Raw genomic sequence first — 16,168 nt, 5'->3', positions numbered from 1 at the left:
CAGCGAGAAACACTCTGAAAAACCTGCCACAAATGAACTTAGAAATTATTTTGGAAGAATTGCACCCTAAATAAATGTAGCTTTATTCTTACTAATCACTTTTGTTTTACTTTTACAGATACATGAGTGGGATGTGGGTATGACAAAAGTCTTGCACTTAATTTATTGGATTGCTGTTGCTGTGCTTTTCTGTCACTGGAATGCCTGTCTGCAGTTTCTCATTGTGTTGATACAAGAATTTCCTGAAAATAGCTGGGTGCATATCCAGGGTCTTGAGGTGAGATTTGCATAACTCTTGTATAAACTATCTTGATTTTTCACATCTTTGGTTGCCATTTAGGTTCCTTGATTTTAAACTTTTCTGTGCAAAAGCTTTGTATTAACCTGGTGCAATTATGAAGGAGTTATCTGAAATGTATATCTTCAGCTCGTCATGCTTTAACGTGAAAGTCTTCCAAATTTATCGTGAACTTGATACAAAATTAAGTGTTCACATTTTTAAAAAATATGCAAGTATATTATTTTTGGCATAAATTATTTTCAATAGACCTTTCTTTTAAAAATGTATCTGTTGAACCACATTCTGGTTTGGCTTGTTTGGCTGAGGAATAGATAACTGGCAGGTTTCATGGTATCGCACAACATTCTCTAACATTGTGAGCAAACCTGCCAAATTTAGCATTCTACCTTGAGGCATTTTTCATTTGACTAATACTCCAATAATAACATAACTTCTGGAGGGTTAATCCAGAGATTTCCTGAAGCAATCAGTAATTGTATTATTGTTCTATGGTAAATTTTGAGGCCAAGCCATAACGCTTGATGTACCATCAATTGAACGCGAGACGAGTTGCTGAACAAAAGTATGGCTTTAATATACTAGATGTTAGCCCTGCGGTCGATTACAGTAGAAGAACGACCGCTGGGAGTACTGGGTATTTATACCCCGCCCTGGAGGCAGGGTTAACTCAGCCTCTCGACCAATCGGGGAGCCGTCACATGACTGATCTCAACCAACCGGTCGAGAGGCACATGACCAACCAGGGCCAATGGTAAGCCGGTGTTCTGCACCAATGGCAGGCAGCTATGCTAATCATACCACCACAACGCTGAACACTGTAATCTTTCTGACTGTCTTATTATAATGGTCTCATATTTATAAAGTGGCTTATGAGCTACTTGCTGCTTCAACTGCCGCTACACTTTGCAGCTACTCCTACCAGGTGATCTGCTGTCATGGTATGTCAGGCTCATCTGTCTTGCACCATCCTCACATCCACTGAAGTTCATCTGCAACTACTCTGAAGTCTGCAATCCAATTATGCTTTAGGCTGAAACGAAAGAGAAAATGCTGGAAATTCCAGCACCCGCAGAAATTTGCTTTTATCCTCTGCTTAGGCTGACCCCTCTTTCTGCTGCCTTTCACTTTGCCCTCCACAAGAGATCTCTGTAGCTTTTCAAAATACTGACGTATTTTCTTTTCCGGACATCACGTTTTAGTGTTCTTTTTGTCCTTACAATTTCAAGTGCATTTTATAAAGCTAATTTCCTTGGATGTAGTGAATTAAAGAGGAACACTAGAGCACTAATTATCATTCCATAAGTCTCAGTAAATACCGTTAAACTCTATATTATCTTCTCATTTGTAGCCAGCTTACTATTCATTCTTCTTTTCCCCATGTGCGCTGTCATTAGCCATGAATCTGCCTACTATAAAAAGCCTTTTGAAAATCCACGGGCTGGGTTTTCCGGTGGTGGAGGCAGCTTGCCATTGGCCAGCAGTGGGATCTTCCGGTCCCACCAATGTCAATGGTATTTTGCTGTTGGGGAGCTCGTCGCAGTGGGGGACGGGGTGGTCGCTATTGGCGGGACAGAAAGGCAGAAAGTTTAGCCCCAAATATATTACTGTGCTGCATAACCCTTAACCTACCCTGAATGGGGAAGGCAATCGTGTAGTGATATTGTCACTGGACAGGTGATCCAGAGACCCAGGGTAATACTCTGAGGATCCGGGTTCGTATCCCACCATGGCAAATGGTGGAAATTTAATCCAATAAATATCTGGAAATAAAGTTGAATAATGACCATAAAACCATTGTCAATTGTCGTAAAAAAAAACCCCAGCTGGTTCACTAATGTCTTTTAGGGAAGGAAATCTGCAGTCCTCACCATATCTAGCCTACATGTGATTCCAGATCCACAGTATTGTGGTTGACTCTTAAATGCCCTCTGAAATAGCCTAGCAAGCTACTCGGTTGTATCAAATCATTACAAAGTAAATAAAAAGGAAAGAAACTGGGCCTAACACCCTGCATCGACCTGGGCAATTGACAAAACAATGCCAAACCCAGCTTGGTCGACCTCGCAAAGTCCACCTTACTAACCCCTGGTGGCTTGTGCTAAAATTGGGAGAGCAAAGCCGGACAGAGTCATACTCACGGAACCATACCTTATAGATAACGTCCCTGGGTATGTCCTGTCCCACATCAGCAGAGGTGGAGGCACAGTGGTGTACAGTCATAGAATCATAGAATCTACAGTGCAGAAGGAGGCCATTCAGCCCATCGAGTCTGCACTGGTCCTTGGAAAGAGCACTCTACTTAAGACCATGTCTCCACCCTATCCCCGTAACACAGTAACCCCACCTAACCTTTTGGACACTAAGAGGCAATTTAGCTCGGCCAATCTACCTAACCTGCACATCTTTGGACTGTGGGAGGAAACCGGAGCACTTGGAGGAAACTCACGCAGATACGGGGAGAACGTGCAAACTCCACAGTCACCCAAGGTCGGAATTGAACCTGGGTCCCTGGCAATGAGGCAGCAGTGCTAACCACCAACATGTTAACCTTCTTGAGGCCCCACTGCCTTTGTTGCTCAGACTTTGCTGGGACCTCAATGGGACCCACGACTCGGCGAAAAAACCTGCTGCCCTGTGTGCTTTGCCAAAAAGTGATGAACACAACTGAGCATAATTGATGTTCAATTGCCTCATGATTATTACGTTATCCCTTTATTGGACCACTTATGCTAACCTTGAACTCCACTCAAAAAGACACTTCTCCCATTTCGCGGAATCACACTTATCAACTAATTGCACTCTTGAGGTTAAATTAGAAAAATGGTAAATGTCACCTTTCAAACTCGCTCCACTACATTCCACCCTCCTGCAATCACACACCGACTTTCCTCCATCACCCTTCCCTCACCCAATATGACCATTCCTCTGTCCTATATCATCTTTGAACACCCGGCTTAACCTACCCTATTGTCATCCACCTGCACATGCCTTTCCTCTCCTCAGAGCCGGCAACACTCATTCTCAACCCCAGGTCCAACCTGACTCCTCCTATTGCCTGAGGCAGCTGTGTAGTCCATGCCCTTCAATGCCCTGCCCTTGAAACCTTCATCTTCCTGACCATCACCCTGGACCTGCTACCCTATACATCCCACCTCCCCCTCTGATTGTTTCTTCTGACCAGTACCTTGAGTTCAACCCCCTGGCCACAACGTTGACAGCACCTACCCTGCCCCTTTAGAACACTCTCTCCTCAGCTTTCCTACAGTCTCTTGCCCTCCCACTCTTCCCCTGACAGTCTCTCTGTCCCATTCCCAGACAGTCTCCTCCCTCCTCAGACAGTCTCCTCCCTCCTCAGACAGTCTCTCACTCCTCTCCTATCCCTTATCTGCTGCCTCTACTGTTGCTCTATCCTTATACCTTACTGCACTCCCTAGCCTTCATCTGCATTCCCTGTCCAGCCTTTGTTCCACCCCACCAACCCTTCCAGCCTTAGCCTGCCTCCCCAACCAGGCTTTTCTCTGCCCTATTCCACTACCAGCCATCGTCTGCCTTCATTCCACCATATTCTGCTGCCCAGCCTTCGCCTGCCTCCCAAGTTTAGCGTTGGATTCACCCAACCCCACCTCATAGTACCTCCTTTGCCTGCTTCTTGTTTACAGCCTTGGCGCAGATTTTGCTGCTGGCATCTGACAGGAGTGAAGTTATGAGCTCCCGCAAGAAGACAAAAACAATGTCTACTGACCTCAAGGCCCTGGAAGAAGTAAAGCTTGCCAGGAGCACACCACTTTATACACAGTCCTCATTTCTAGAGCCTCGAGCACCACTGCAAGAGGTAGCTGCTGCTGAGGCCGCAAGGAGAATACAAGGGCACCTCCATTTTTAAGTGTCTTCAGAAGGGTGAGCATTGGATAAATTTTTATGTGGGCCTGGAGAATGAAGAGGAAACCCCACTAGCAGCAGCATTGGGCTCTTCAGAGCGTCACTTTTTGCCAATGGCCACCTCCCTGCTCATAGAGCTTTCAAGTCCCCAGGGGAGCTGCTGGGAGCCATCTCCATGTGGCAGGTGACCACTTTGTCATTAGCAAAAAGCCAACAATCCAGGAAACTTGCACTTATTTGGCAGTGAATCATTAAAATTTGCTGCTGCCTCCATTTGATAGGCAGCTGACTAGTGTCATTTCTATTGCTCTGGAATGACCAGCATTTTATCGCTCACCCACTATCCACCTCCCCATCTCCATTTCTACCATCCAGGGACTGGTGACATTTCACCCCTCTTTTCAGGTATTTAACCTTTCAAGTTCTGCTTCTGAGAGAGAGAACTAGTTCTGATGAAAGGTCATCAAAGAGAAATGTTAACTCATTTATCTCAACCCCAGTATTTTCTCTTTCTGTTACATGTTTCCAGCATCTGTTGTAGGCATCTGGATTCTCTGTCCAGTGACGGCAGAATCGCAATCGGGCATCAGAATTAATTGAGGTCAGCGCTGGTTGCCCAACGAATGCCTTGCTCCGACGCCTTAATGGTGGCATGAATGCGTTCCACGCCCCGTGCCTCCATGGGCATGCAAATCGTACAGTAATGGCTGTTAGCATATTATTAATGAGTCCAACCGGGCAGTCTCCGGCCTCTCACGATACTTCTGCCTCCACCAGGCTTTGGTAGTGACTCCGGCATGGTTTACTTGTATTAAAAAAGGGAACCAGCCACAGTGGCTGCTGAGGGTAAAAGAGGAGGTAAGACGTGTTTCCAACGGCGCAACCTAGGCTACCAGTTGCGCTGCTGGCTGGGCCAGGCCAGGGTGACTAGCGGGGGACAACCAGCAGAAGGGCCATGGGTCCGGGACTGGTGTGGCCGGGCACGTCTGCCATTTCTGCGGCTTACAAGGCAGCCACCTGGCTGCACTTGTGCTCTGCACTGTGTCCTGGAAACGTGCAAAGCACAACGGGCCGTACAGATGCACACCCCAGCCCCTCAGGCCACACCAGACCCCAGCCGAACCATCAACGGGATGTGGGTGGCCTTAGCACCTCTCAGTGCACCCATCCGAGGTGCTGCTCCACTACAGGGGAACCAAGACCCGCCTATCAACTGCACACCTGCTCCCATCCATCCTGTCACTGCACAGGTAGGCACGACCCATGTATCGCACAGAGGACCCACGGCCCACTATATCTACGGTCTCAACGGGATCTCAACCCTCTCACCAAGACCTGTCTGCTGTCCCTGCTCACACGCATATGACCAGGTATGACACCTGTCGGTGGCATGCGGTGGCCCCCTGCAATCAGGTGACATACTGCTGGCAGGGTAGCATGCAGCCCATCCAAGGAGGGCACCCATGGTAGACCCCACAGTAGGGTGCAGGACACGGGCTGAAGAACGTAATCCTGGCAGGGACGGGTGGCGGGGTTGGATGCCCCCCCCAGGTGTCCGGCACTGGTGAGGCCTGGGGAATAGTATGGAGGGAAGAGTGTCAGGGGGAATGGCCAGGCGTTGGGGCTAGAATCAGGAGGAGGGAGGAGAATATGTGGGGGCAAGGGATGCAGTGCAGGCTAGGGCCATTGCATAGCCAGTGGACCTGGTTTGGTATGGTAGTACTCACCATGCCAACATATTTGCCCTTTACTCCCTGTATAATTGGATTTTGGTGTATAGCTGAGTGTGGTTGGCATATGTCTGCCCTTCGCAGAGCTGGTGGATGTACTGGGGCTGCATGAACATTAACTGCTCGGGTAGGACCCTGCAGTACAGAAAACTGCCCCAGAGGAGCAGGAGCCAGCCGGTGACAATAGAAAGCCGAGGAGGCGTTATATCAACATTATGTTTACCGGCAGCGCCTGTCGTTCGAAGACTTGCCAGACCAGGCCTGCTGCTGCTGACGACTGCTGAGCAGAAATTCTGTGTGGATCATGGAGCATCTGAAACTGCAGGCCTATGGGGGACGACACTCAGTCCCAGTGGCTGTCAAGGTGACTGTTGCTCTGAATCTTTATGCCACAGGTCCCTTCTGGGCGCTAAGTGGGAACCTTTCTGGGATTTCCTAGACCTCTGTGCTTAGATACATCTGCGCCGTAATCGATGCCTTGTATGACCAGGCGGCACATTGCATTACATTTGATGTGGACCACGGCCACCAGGTTGCCCGGGCATTGGAGTTCGCCACCATTGCCGGCATGCCCGAGGTCCAGGGGATGGTCAATGGGATGCATATCCCCCTATGGGCACCAGTGAATGAGGGGGTCACCTTCATCAATTGGAAGGGATTCCACTTCCTCAATATGCAACAGATGTGCACCCACCGGCATATCATGCATGCCTGCGCCCAGTATCTAGCAGCATGCATGAAGCTTTTGTCCTGGCACACTCAACAGTGCCCGACACCTTCGAGGCAACACCATGGGTGAGGGGCTGGCTCCTGGGTGACGAGGGTTATCCGCTGCGGACGCTCCTGGTGAGGCCTATCTGGAAGCCTCGGACAGACGTCCATGTAGCGACCAGGGGTGTTATTGAGTGGTGCATCGGCGTGCTGAAGGCATGGTTCGGGTGCCTGGAACACTCTGGTGGGGCACTCCAATACAGCCTTAGAGGGTCTCCCGCATCGTGGAGGCACGATGTGCCCTTCAAAACATCGCACTGTAGAGAGGTGACATGCTGGAGGAGGAGGTGAAGGAATGCCATGCCTCGTCTGACAAGGAGGGTGTCGAGAAGGGCCAGGATGGGCAGGACATGGGGCCCGGATAGGCATAGGAGGCTGCACGATGTATACGCCAGGGCCCTGCGCCTGCATCTCTAACATCGATGGGGCCGCCCTTTCCAGAAGCACAAGACCATCTGGATGGTAGCTAGTCCCTGATATCGTACTGCCCTCCGACTGTCCATCCCCTTAGGGGTTCCTACCTCCACTTGTACCACTGCATGTGTGTGGTGTGCACCAGACAGTGCCCCAGGAGCCTCTTCACTATAATGATCCACCGATGTGAGTGTATTTGGCTTGGTGGTAGGTGCCGGTAACAGCAGCAACGAGAAGTCAGTCTCATTTCCGGACATGTGCTCCGGGCTTTTGTGGGGTTGCATCTAGGTGGCGGACACTGGCCAGTTCCTCATTGTCTGGTGGTGACCCTGCAAGACCATGGTGTGTGGTATGGGTGTTGGCATATTGTGAATGGGGGGTTGTAAGGGGCAGCAGTGAGTGGGTTTGATTGCCCAATAGGGCAGCAGGGAGGGGGGGGGGGGGGGGGGGGGGGGGGGGGGACAAGGTTGGTGCCGTGGTGGCTCACCCGGGCCGCCCTAAGGAGCTTGTGCAGCTTTTTTCCGGCACTGCTGCCTGGTCCTTGCAGTGGGGCCCACGGCGCTACCTGCCTCTGCCACCTGCACCCAGGTCCGGTTGACGGTGGTGGATGCCAGCCTACATCCCATCCCAGAGAACAGAGTGTCCCGCCTCTCCTCCAAGGTATCCAGCAATATTTCGAGCTCTGCATCCGGGGCAGCTCTTCAGGATGCCATCCCTTGGCCTGAATGAGAGTGTGTGGGGAGTGAAGTGCTTCGATGCAGCTCCAGCTTGACCGGCTCTCCAGTGCCAACCACAACTGCAGTGAATCCGACACAGGTGCTGACCCTTTTGCATGCCCTGAATTTCTCCCAGACTGGTGCCATCATTGGGACCATGGAACACCCCCTAATCTGTCCCAGCATCAGCACTTAGTGTCTCAAAAGGAGGATCCAGCCCATTATCTGTTTCCTTTTTATTGTATTTCTATCTTGTAACTGATTAACAGTTTAGTGTACTAATGCATTTTTTTATTCCTACACAGAACAGATCTATAAGGGTGCAATATACATTTGCTATTTTCAGGGCTCTTAGCCACATGATGTGCCTTGATTATGGAGCTCTTCGCTTACCTGAAGGTAAAAGTCATGTATCTTTAAATCCTTACATGTTATTGCTCAATAATAAAAGTAGATGAATTGTTTCTAATCTTTTGTTTTTAATTGTAGGCATCTATAAATGACCTAACAAATATACTTTTTAGCAAACCATGTCTACTTCTGGCAGTTTTTTGTCTTGTGAGACAATAGTTTGTACTTTTGGTGGTCAACACTGTGTTAAATATCATGCTGATAAAATGCTGATTAAATATCAGCATGGTAGCATAGTGGTTAGCACAATTGCTTCACAGCTCCAGAGTCCCTGGTTCGATTCCCGGCTTGGAACACTCTGTGCGGAGTCTGCACGTTCTCCCTGTGTGTGCGTGGGTTTTCTCCAGGTGCTCCGGTTTCCTCCCAGTCTAAAGATGCGCAGGTTAGGTAAATTGGCCAAGCTAAATTGCCCTTAGTGTCCAATATTGCCCTCAGTGTTGGGTGGGTTACTGGGTTATGGGGATAGGGTGGAGGTGTGGGCTTGGGTAGGGTGCTCTTTCCAAGAGCCGGTGCAGACTCGATAGGCCAAGTGGCCTCCTTCTGCACTTTAAATTCTATGATTCTATGATTTGGCCTAGGAGCTTCACTCTGGCATCACATGCTCTGATACATTTTCTGCAGATGGAGGTAGTGAGCTGAGAGGATGGAGCTGAAGCTCACCAGCAGGAAAGGCTCCTCACAGATCAGGGCGCCATTTTGGAAGTATGCCCCATCTCTCTTTCCCTCCCCCGCTCCCCCTTTTAGGCCCCCTACCCTGTTTCTAAACGACCCTCAACCCTTGCCAACCTTGGGGAAGCCCCAGGAACGCTCCTCACTTCACTAAGGTGAACCCCGGGTCTGATCCCTGGCAGTGCCCATCTGCCACTCTGGCAATGCCCCTAGCATCCTGGCAGTGCCAAGGGAGAGCCACCCTGCCCTGTCCCCAACCACCCAAAGGTCTCCAATGGCTTGGGTGCACCCCCCCCCTCGCCCCGGTATTGTCACACTAGGTCCACATTTGTGTGGACCAGTACTAAACTACGCCCTGGCGAGATCTCCCAGGCATGGCCATTGAGTCCCGGGCACTGGGCTAATCCACCGAACGTACATTTCAATGAGCCAAATGGTGAGGGCGAGATCCAGATCGCGATGTCTTGTGAGATTCTATTGAATCTCACGAAACGTTTTGAGCATCGTGAATCTCTCGTGAGATTCAATGCCTTGACAACAAGTCAGGCACGACAAGGCTACTGAATCACACCCAACATCTACAGATTTTGCAGTGTGTGTATTAATTTCAGTCTCAAGTGACAAATTGCTAGTGATTATTATTGGGAAATAGATATATTTTCAGCAATATATATTTTCTGTGACATATTTTTCTTTACATTAGGAATAAAATATGGCTTTAAATTTAAGCTTAATTTATGCGCGCGATCTCCTGGCCACGTCCCGCTGCAATCAGAGAGGGATGTGGCCAGCAGATCCCAGGAGAGACCTAGTCCAAGATTCCCACCTGCCTTTCTGCCTCACGAGTTCTAGCCAGATCACGCGAGACATTGCAATACGGGACCCATTTAGCTGTACTGCCGCCGGATTGAATGGCCACCCAGCATCTATCGGCCATGTCGAGGAGACCCCGGCCGGGCGCTGTTCAGTACTGGTCTCCACAAACCCGGACTAAGTGGAACGGTACCTGGGGGTGGCGGTCTCCCAGGCGATAGGAGGTGATCGGCCTCCGGACAATGTGGCATTCTGGCACCATCCGGGCACCTTGGCACTGTCAGCCTGCCACCTTGGTGCCACCATCACCCTGGCATTGCTAGGATGGCACTGACAGGCTGGCAGAGGCACTGCCATGGTGCCAGGCTGGCATTTTTCCCATGCCAGGACTGGGCCCAGGAGTGCCCTACGCATGTGAAGTACGGGTGGGGGGGGGGGGGGGGGCTTGATGATCCTCCTGTAGGCAAGTTGGAGGGTTGGGGGGTTGCGTTGGTCGGGTGGGGGGGGGGGGGGGTTGAGAGATCAGGACGGCAGGAGCTCCTCAGTGCAGGAAATTATACTTGAGTGCAGCCTTGGGGTGGCATTCCCCACCGGAGAACTAAAAAAAACAAGAGTGCCATTAGATAACGGCGTCATTCCCGGCAGTTAAAGTGCTGGAACGAACACGTTGATCCCACCCAGAATGGACTCTGTTTTGTTTTATTTCTCCAGTTGGGTGTTAAGGAAACTGGACTTTAATTTCACTTTAAAAGATGCCGGCATCTTTTATTTTAGTAAGTCATTTATATAAACATCAAACACAACAAATAAGAGCAGAAGCAAAATTGTACAACATAATAACTAACTGACACCCACACCTCCCCCCGCCCCCCTCCCCCGCCATTCCCATCCTGCTTTCCCCATTTTAACCCCTTTATTCCCTCTCCCCTTCCCCCAGCTGATACCTCAATCCTCCTTAAAGAAGGCAAAGAACGGCTTCCACCTCTGGGTGAACCCATCAACCCACCCTCTCAAGATTAACTTGATCCTTCCCGACCTCAGGAATTTTACTAGATCACTCACTCACACCGCTGCTTTTGGCGGCTCTGAGTCCCTCCACCCAAGCAAAATCAGTCTCTCAGAAATCGGGGAGGCAAAGGCCAAAACATCGGCCTCTCTCGCCCACTGGGCTCCTGGGTCTTCCGACAACCAAAATATCATCACCTTTGCACTCGAGGCCACCTTTGCCCTCAACACCTTGGTCATTACGTCTGCAAGCCCCTGCCAGAACCCCTTCAGTTTTGGACACACTCAAAACATGTGGACATGTTTCACAGGCCTCCCCGCGCACCTTCCACATATGTCGTCTACTCCCTCAAAGAACCTACTCCTCCTTGCCACCGTCACATGCGCCCTGGGAACTACTTTAAACTGAATAGGGCTGAGCCTCTTACACAACGAGGATGCATTCACCCTTCGCAGGGCCTCTTCCCATGTTCCGGCCTCCACCTCCCCCCGCCCCCTCTTGCTCCTCCTCTCACTTCCATTTAACATCTCCTATCGGGGCTCCCTCCCAGACCATCAGCTTCATAAACTTCGGACACTTTCCCCTTCCCTACCCCTTCTCTCGACAGCACCTTATCCTGTAGCCGCAAGGGCGGCAACCTGGAAAAGGACAGCATTTGCCTCCTCACAAGATCCCGGACCTGTAAGTACCTGAACCCATTCCCACGAGGCAGCTCATATTTTTCCTCTAGGTCCTCTAAGCTTGCAAAGCTGTCCCCTAAGACCATGTCCCCAAAACGCTCAATCCCCTCTTGCCACCACCCCCGAAACCTCGCATCCAGCACCCCCCTCGGTGCAAACCTATGGTTGTCACAGATCAGTGCCCACACTGAGGCACCTCCAGTCTCAAGTGCTGCCTCCAATGGCCCCATACCCTCAAGGCCAACACGGCCGCGTGATGGGGGTTTTCCAAGGTGGCGGCCCCCATGGGTCGCACGTGGTGGGTTGGGGCGGAGTCGGAGTACGGGCCGCGGCGTTACAGGGCCTGCGGGCCTGCGAATTCAGGGAGCGAGTGCTCTGGGCTGCGGGAGAGTTTGAGGCTGGAGCTTTCTTCGCCAGACATACTCTGGCATAGTGTCCTTTGCGACCGCAGCTGCTGCAGGTTGCGTTGCGGGCCGGGCAGTGCTGCCGCGGGTGCTGGGACTGGCCACAAAAGTGGCAGGCTGGAGTAGCATAGTGGCTGGGTGGCCGCGCAACGCAGGCCTGGGGTAGTCGCTGGTCGGGGGCCCATGACTAGGGTCGCGGAGTCCGCGGGAAACAAGGTGAGGCTGCGGAACGAGACCTCCACAGTTGTGGCGAGTTCTGCAGTGTCTTCTAAGTTTTGGGCCCCTTTCTCAAGCAACCGCTGGCGCACGTAATTGGATCTGAGGCCTGCAACAAATACATCGCGGACAGCGAGTTCCTTATGTTCTGCAGAATTTACAGCTTGGTAATTGCAGTCCCGGGATAAGGTTCTTAAGTCTCTTAGGAATTCTTCTAGTGATTCCGTGGGGCGCTGGCGGCGAGTAGTAAAAACGTGGCGCGCGTTGACCTCATTGACGGGCATCACGGACATTCTGTCGAGCAGGGCCAGGGCCTCTGTATATGAGCCGGTACAATTAAGTTGAGTAGATATACGATGGCTCACCCTTGCGTGCAGTAGACTGAGTTTCTGCTCCTCCGTAATTTCTGTAGTGCTTGCTTCAGCCAGGTAGGCCTTAAAACATCGGAGCCTGTGTGAAAAGATTTCTTTCGCCTCTGCATCCTGTGGGTCGAGTTCCAGTCGATCAGGTTTGAGGGCTGATTCCATGGTCATTCCTAACTGTTTCTTAAGACGATTAAATTGATGAGACCATCAATTCACGCAACACGTGGTTAGAAGCGAACAGTGGTTTTAATCGTCTTACAACGGAGCCTGCCTGTGACAAGATGAACTCTTGATGAACTGGCAGGCAGGCTCACAACAGCAACCTTTATACTTCTGGTTAGGGGGAGGAGCCATGGGTGGAGCCCAGTACAAGCTCCTCATCTCCCCCTATGGGTAGAGCCGCGCAACTACACATGATCTGATACAAGGTACAGGCTCAACACATGTTGTACAATACAGTGTGGATTATTAGTGTTGATAATTCACCACAGAATGATATGAGATCACGAAGCTTTGACTTACACAGGAGTACAAGGCAGGACTGCCCGCTGTCACTGCTGCTGTTTGCGCTGGCCATAGTTGGAGATGGCTCTCGGGGTCGGTGGAGTGGCGGGGAATTATGAGGGGACAGGGAGCATTGGATGTCGATCTGTGCCGATGACCTCTTGTTGTATGTTCCGGATCCATTGGAGAGTATTGGAAGGATTATGGGCCTGTTGGGGAGGTTAGGAGGATTCACAGGGTACAAACTGAATGGAGGGAAAAGCGAAGTATTCCCAGTGAATGAGCTGAGACAGCGGGTTAATTTAGAGGGATGGCATTTACAGTAGCGAGGGATAGGTTTAGGTACTTGGTGATTCAGGAAGTGAGGGAAGTGGAACTTAAGGAAGCTGGTGGAGGAGGCCAGGGAGGATCTTAAGAGGTAGGATACACGGCTCTTAACGTTGGCGGGGAGGGTCCAAGTGGTGAAAATTAATATTCTGCCAAGGTTCTTGTTTATCTTTCAGGCTCTCCTGATCTTTATACCAAAGGCCTTTTTTCGGAAAGTGGACACGATCATCTCGGACTTTGTATGGGCAGGGAGGGTGCCGAGGGTGGGGAGGACCCTGCTGCAGAGGCAGAGGCAGCAGGGGGGGTGGCGTTGCCGAACATGCTTCAGTATTATTGGGCAGCAAATGTGGACAAGGTGCGGTGATGTTGGGAAGGAGAAGGGGTAGAGAGGGTTAGGATGGAGGAGAAATTTTATAAGGGGTCTAGTTTGAGGGCTATGGTGACGGCAGCGCTGCCAACGGCTCCGAGTAAGTATTCAGGGAACCCATTGGTGCAGTCCATGGTGAAGATATGGAATCAGCCGAGGAGGCATTTTAGGATGGAAGGGATGTCGGTGCTAACGCCGCTGTGCGAGAATCATAGGTGTGGGCCGGGGTGGATGGATAGTGTGTACAAGAGGTGGAGGGAAGTGGGGCTGGTCAAGGTGAGGGATTTGTATTTGGAGGAAGGGTTGGTCAGTCTGGAGGAGCTAAGGGAGAGGGTAGAGCTGCCGAGGGGTAGTGAGTTCAGGTATCTGCAGGTTAGGGACTTTGCACGGAAGGTCTGGAAGGTGTTCCCTAGCTGGCCAGGATACACCCTGCTGGAGCGACTGCTGCTTCCGGATGTGGAAGGGGAGGGGAGAATTGGGGATATATATAAGTGGCTGGGGAAGCAGAGAGGCGAGCGGGTGGTGAAGATGAAGGAGAAATGGGAAGCGGAGTTGGGAGTGGAGATCAATTGGGGAGTATGGAGTGAGGCACTGCTAAGGGTAAACGGGACCTCCTCTTGTGCAAGGATGAGCCTGATACAGGTGGTGCACAGGGTGCATATGATTCAGGTGAGAATGAGTAGGTTCTTTCAGGGGGTAGCAGATGAGTGTGAGAGGTGTGGCCGGGGGCCAGCGAATCACGCGGACATGTTTTAGGGTTGCGAAAAATTGGAAAGATTCTGGGTGGGAGTGTTTGCGGTCTTAGCCAGGGTAGTGGAAAAGGAGGTGGATACGGAAGGTGGATCCGGACCCTTTGGTGGCGATATTTAGGGTTTCAGAAAAGCCGGAGCTCATGGAGAGGAGGAAGGCCGATGTCGTGGCCTTCGCCTCTCTGATTGCATGGCGCCGAATTTTGCTGGAGAGGCGGTCGGCATCGCCACTGGGGGTAGCGGCATGGTTGGGTGACTTGTACGACTTCCTGCGGTTGGAGAAGATAAAGTATGAGTTATGGGGCTCAGCAGGGGAGTTTGAGAAAAGGTGGGGGATGTTTGTGACCGTGTTTGAGGAGCTGTTTGTCGTGGGGGGATGGGTGATGAGGGGAGGAGGAGGGGAGGGTGAAAAAGGGGAAAAGTCTGTACAGACTGTATAGTTGATTGTTGGGAAGTATGTTTCCCGGGTTGTTTATTTGCTGTAACCTGCTTTGATACATGTTTGTAATAAAATAGATTTTAAAAAATGCTTCTGAAGGCATAATGCATATTAAACAAAATGTACAGTTTAGAATTGTGAATAAAATTATTTGGCAATCAGCATTCATGCAATGCATAAACTCGACCAAAATTGGCCAGAGTATACAATTACATTTCTGAGTGTTCTTTAAATTTTGTGTTTAGGGGTTACTGAAATCTGGATTCTGAATCTCAGCATGCTAACTGGATCTATCATGTATGCTTTACTGTTAGCTCAGGTCACAGCAATGGTTGCCAATTCTGACTCAAGCAGACGTGTTTACAAAGAAAAGGTACTATATTGTTTCAAAATCATATACATTTTTTAATCAACTGAGTTAATTGAAACTTATGTTCAATTAAATTTTCAATTCAAGATAGGAATACTTAAGAGATGTGTGGAAAGATGTTTTACTCTGAGTAGAAAAATCACATTTCATAATTATGCTAATTCTCATAAATGAATTTAGCTACTCGCTGAATGTTTATCTTACACTGGGACTTAAAAGCTTGAAAATAATAGCTAACTTTAATTGCCCTTGATTTTATTTACTGTGCCTCATATATATGAAAGCAGAGAGAAGGGATAAGGAAAATATTTCCTAATTTATTAATTAGTAAAGATGCAAAATATCCTCACTGATGGTTACTTTCAGAGGGACAGCATAACACCACCTCCAAAGTTATTCCATTCTCTATCTCTAATTCTATCTGGTTAATGCTCTGAGACTTTTCACCCCTTTCCTAACTCATAGTTCCCTACTTCCTTGTTATATGTAACTTCATTGAAGCCTACTTGTGACAATAAGCAATTATTATTATTATTATTATTATGTGGGCATCGCTGACTAGGCCAAGGGAACATGGTGAGTAACTTGAAGGGGAACCTCCAAGTGCTGGTGTTCCTAGGTATCTGCTACCTTTGTCCTTCTAGATGGTAGTAGTGATGGGTTTGGAAGGTGCTACCCAAATGTTACTTGCCACTTGTCAGCCCAAACCTGGATAGTGTCTAGGTCTTGCTGCATTTGGACATGGACTATTTCAGTATCTGAGGAGCCATGAATAGGGCTGAATATTGTGCAGTCATGAGCAAACATCCCCACTTCTGACCTTATGATGGAAGGAAAGTTAATGATGAAGCAGCTGAAGATGGTTGGGCCAAGGACACTACCCTGAGGAACTCCTCCAGTGATGTCCTGGAGCTAAGATGATTGACCTTCAATTACCACAGCCATCTTCCTTTCTGCCAGGAAATCTCCAACCAGAGAAGGTTGCCCCCCCAGCCCCGCTTTTCAGTGACTCTAGTTTAGCTAGGGCACCTTGACGC

General features: G+C 49.9%; 1 protein-coding gene across 3 annotated transcripts in view; it reads left to right on the top strand.

Annotated features, from left to right (window-relative positions):
• Positions 1-16,168, top strand: part of LOC119971979 (potassium/sodium hyperpolarization-activated cyclic nucleotide-gated channel 1-like) — a 334,310-nt gene that overhangs the window by 79,006 nt on the left and 239,136 nt on the right. For all 3 annotated transcript variants that reach the window (XM_038808394.1, XM_038808384.1, XM_038808402.1), the window contains exons 5-7: positions 119-277; positions 8,117-8,210; positions 15,007-15,134. In XM_038808394.1, the coding sequence (XP_038664322.1) occupies positions 119-277; positions 8,117-8,210; positions 15,007-15,134 (381 nt within the window). The remainder of the gene's footprint in view (positions 1-118; positions 278-8,116; positions 8,211-15,006; positions 15,135-16,168) is intronic.

This window comes from Scyliorhinus canicula, chromosome 1 (assembly GCF_902713615.1).
Source record: "Scyliorhinus canicula chromosome 1, sScyCan1.1, whole genome shotgun sequence".
NCBI lineage: Eukaryota > Metazoa > Chordata > Chondrichthyes > Carcharhiniformes > Scyliorhinidae > Scyliorhinus > Scyliorhinus canicula.
The sequence above is the reverse complement of the archived record's forward strand: the minus strand, read 5'-3'. Positions and strand labels throughout refer to the sequence as shown.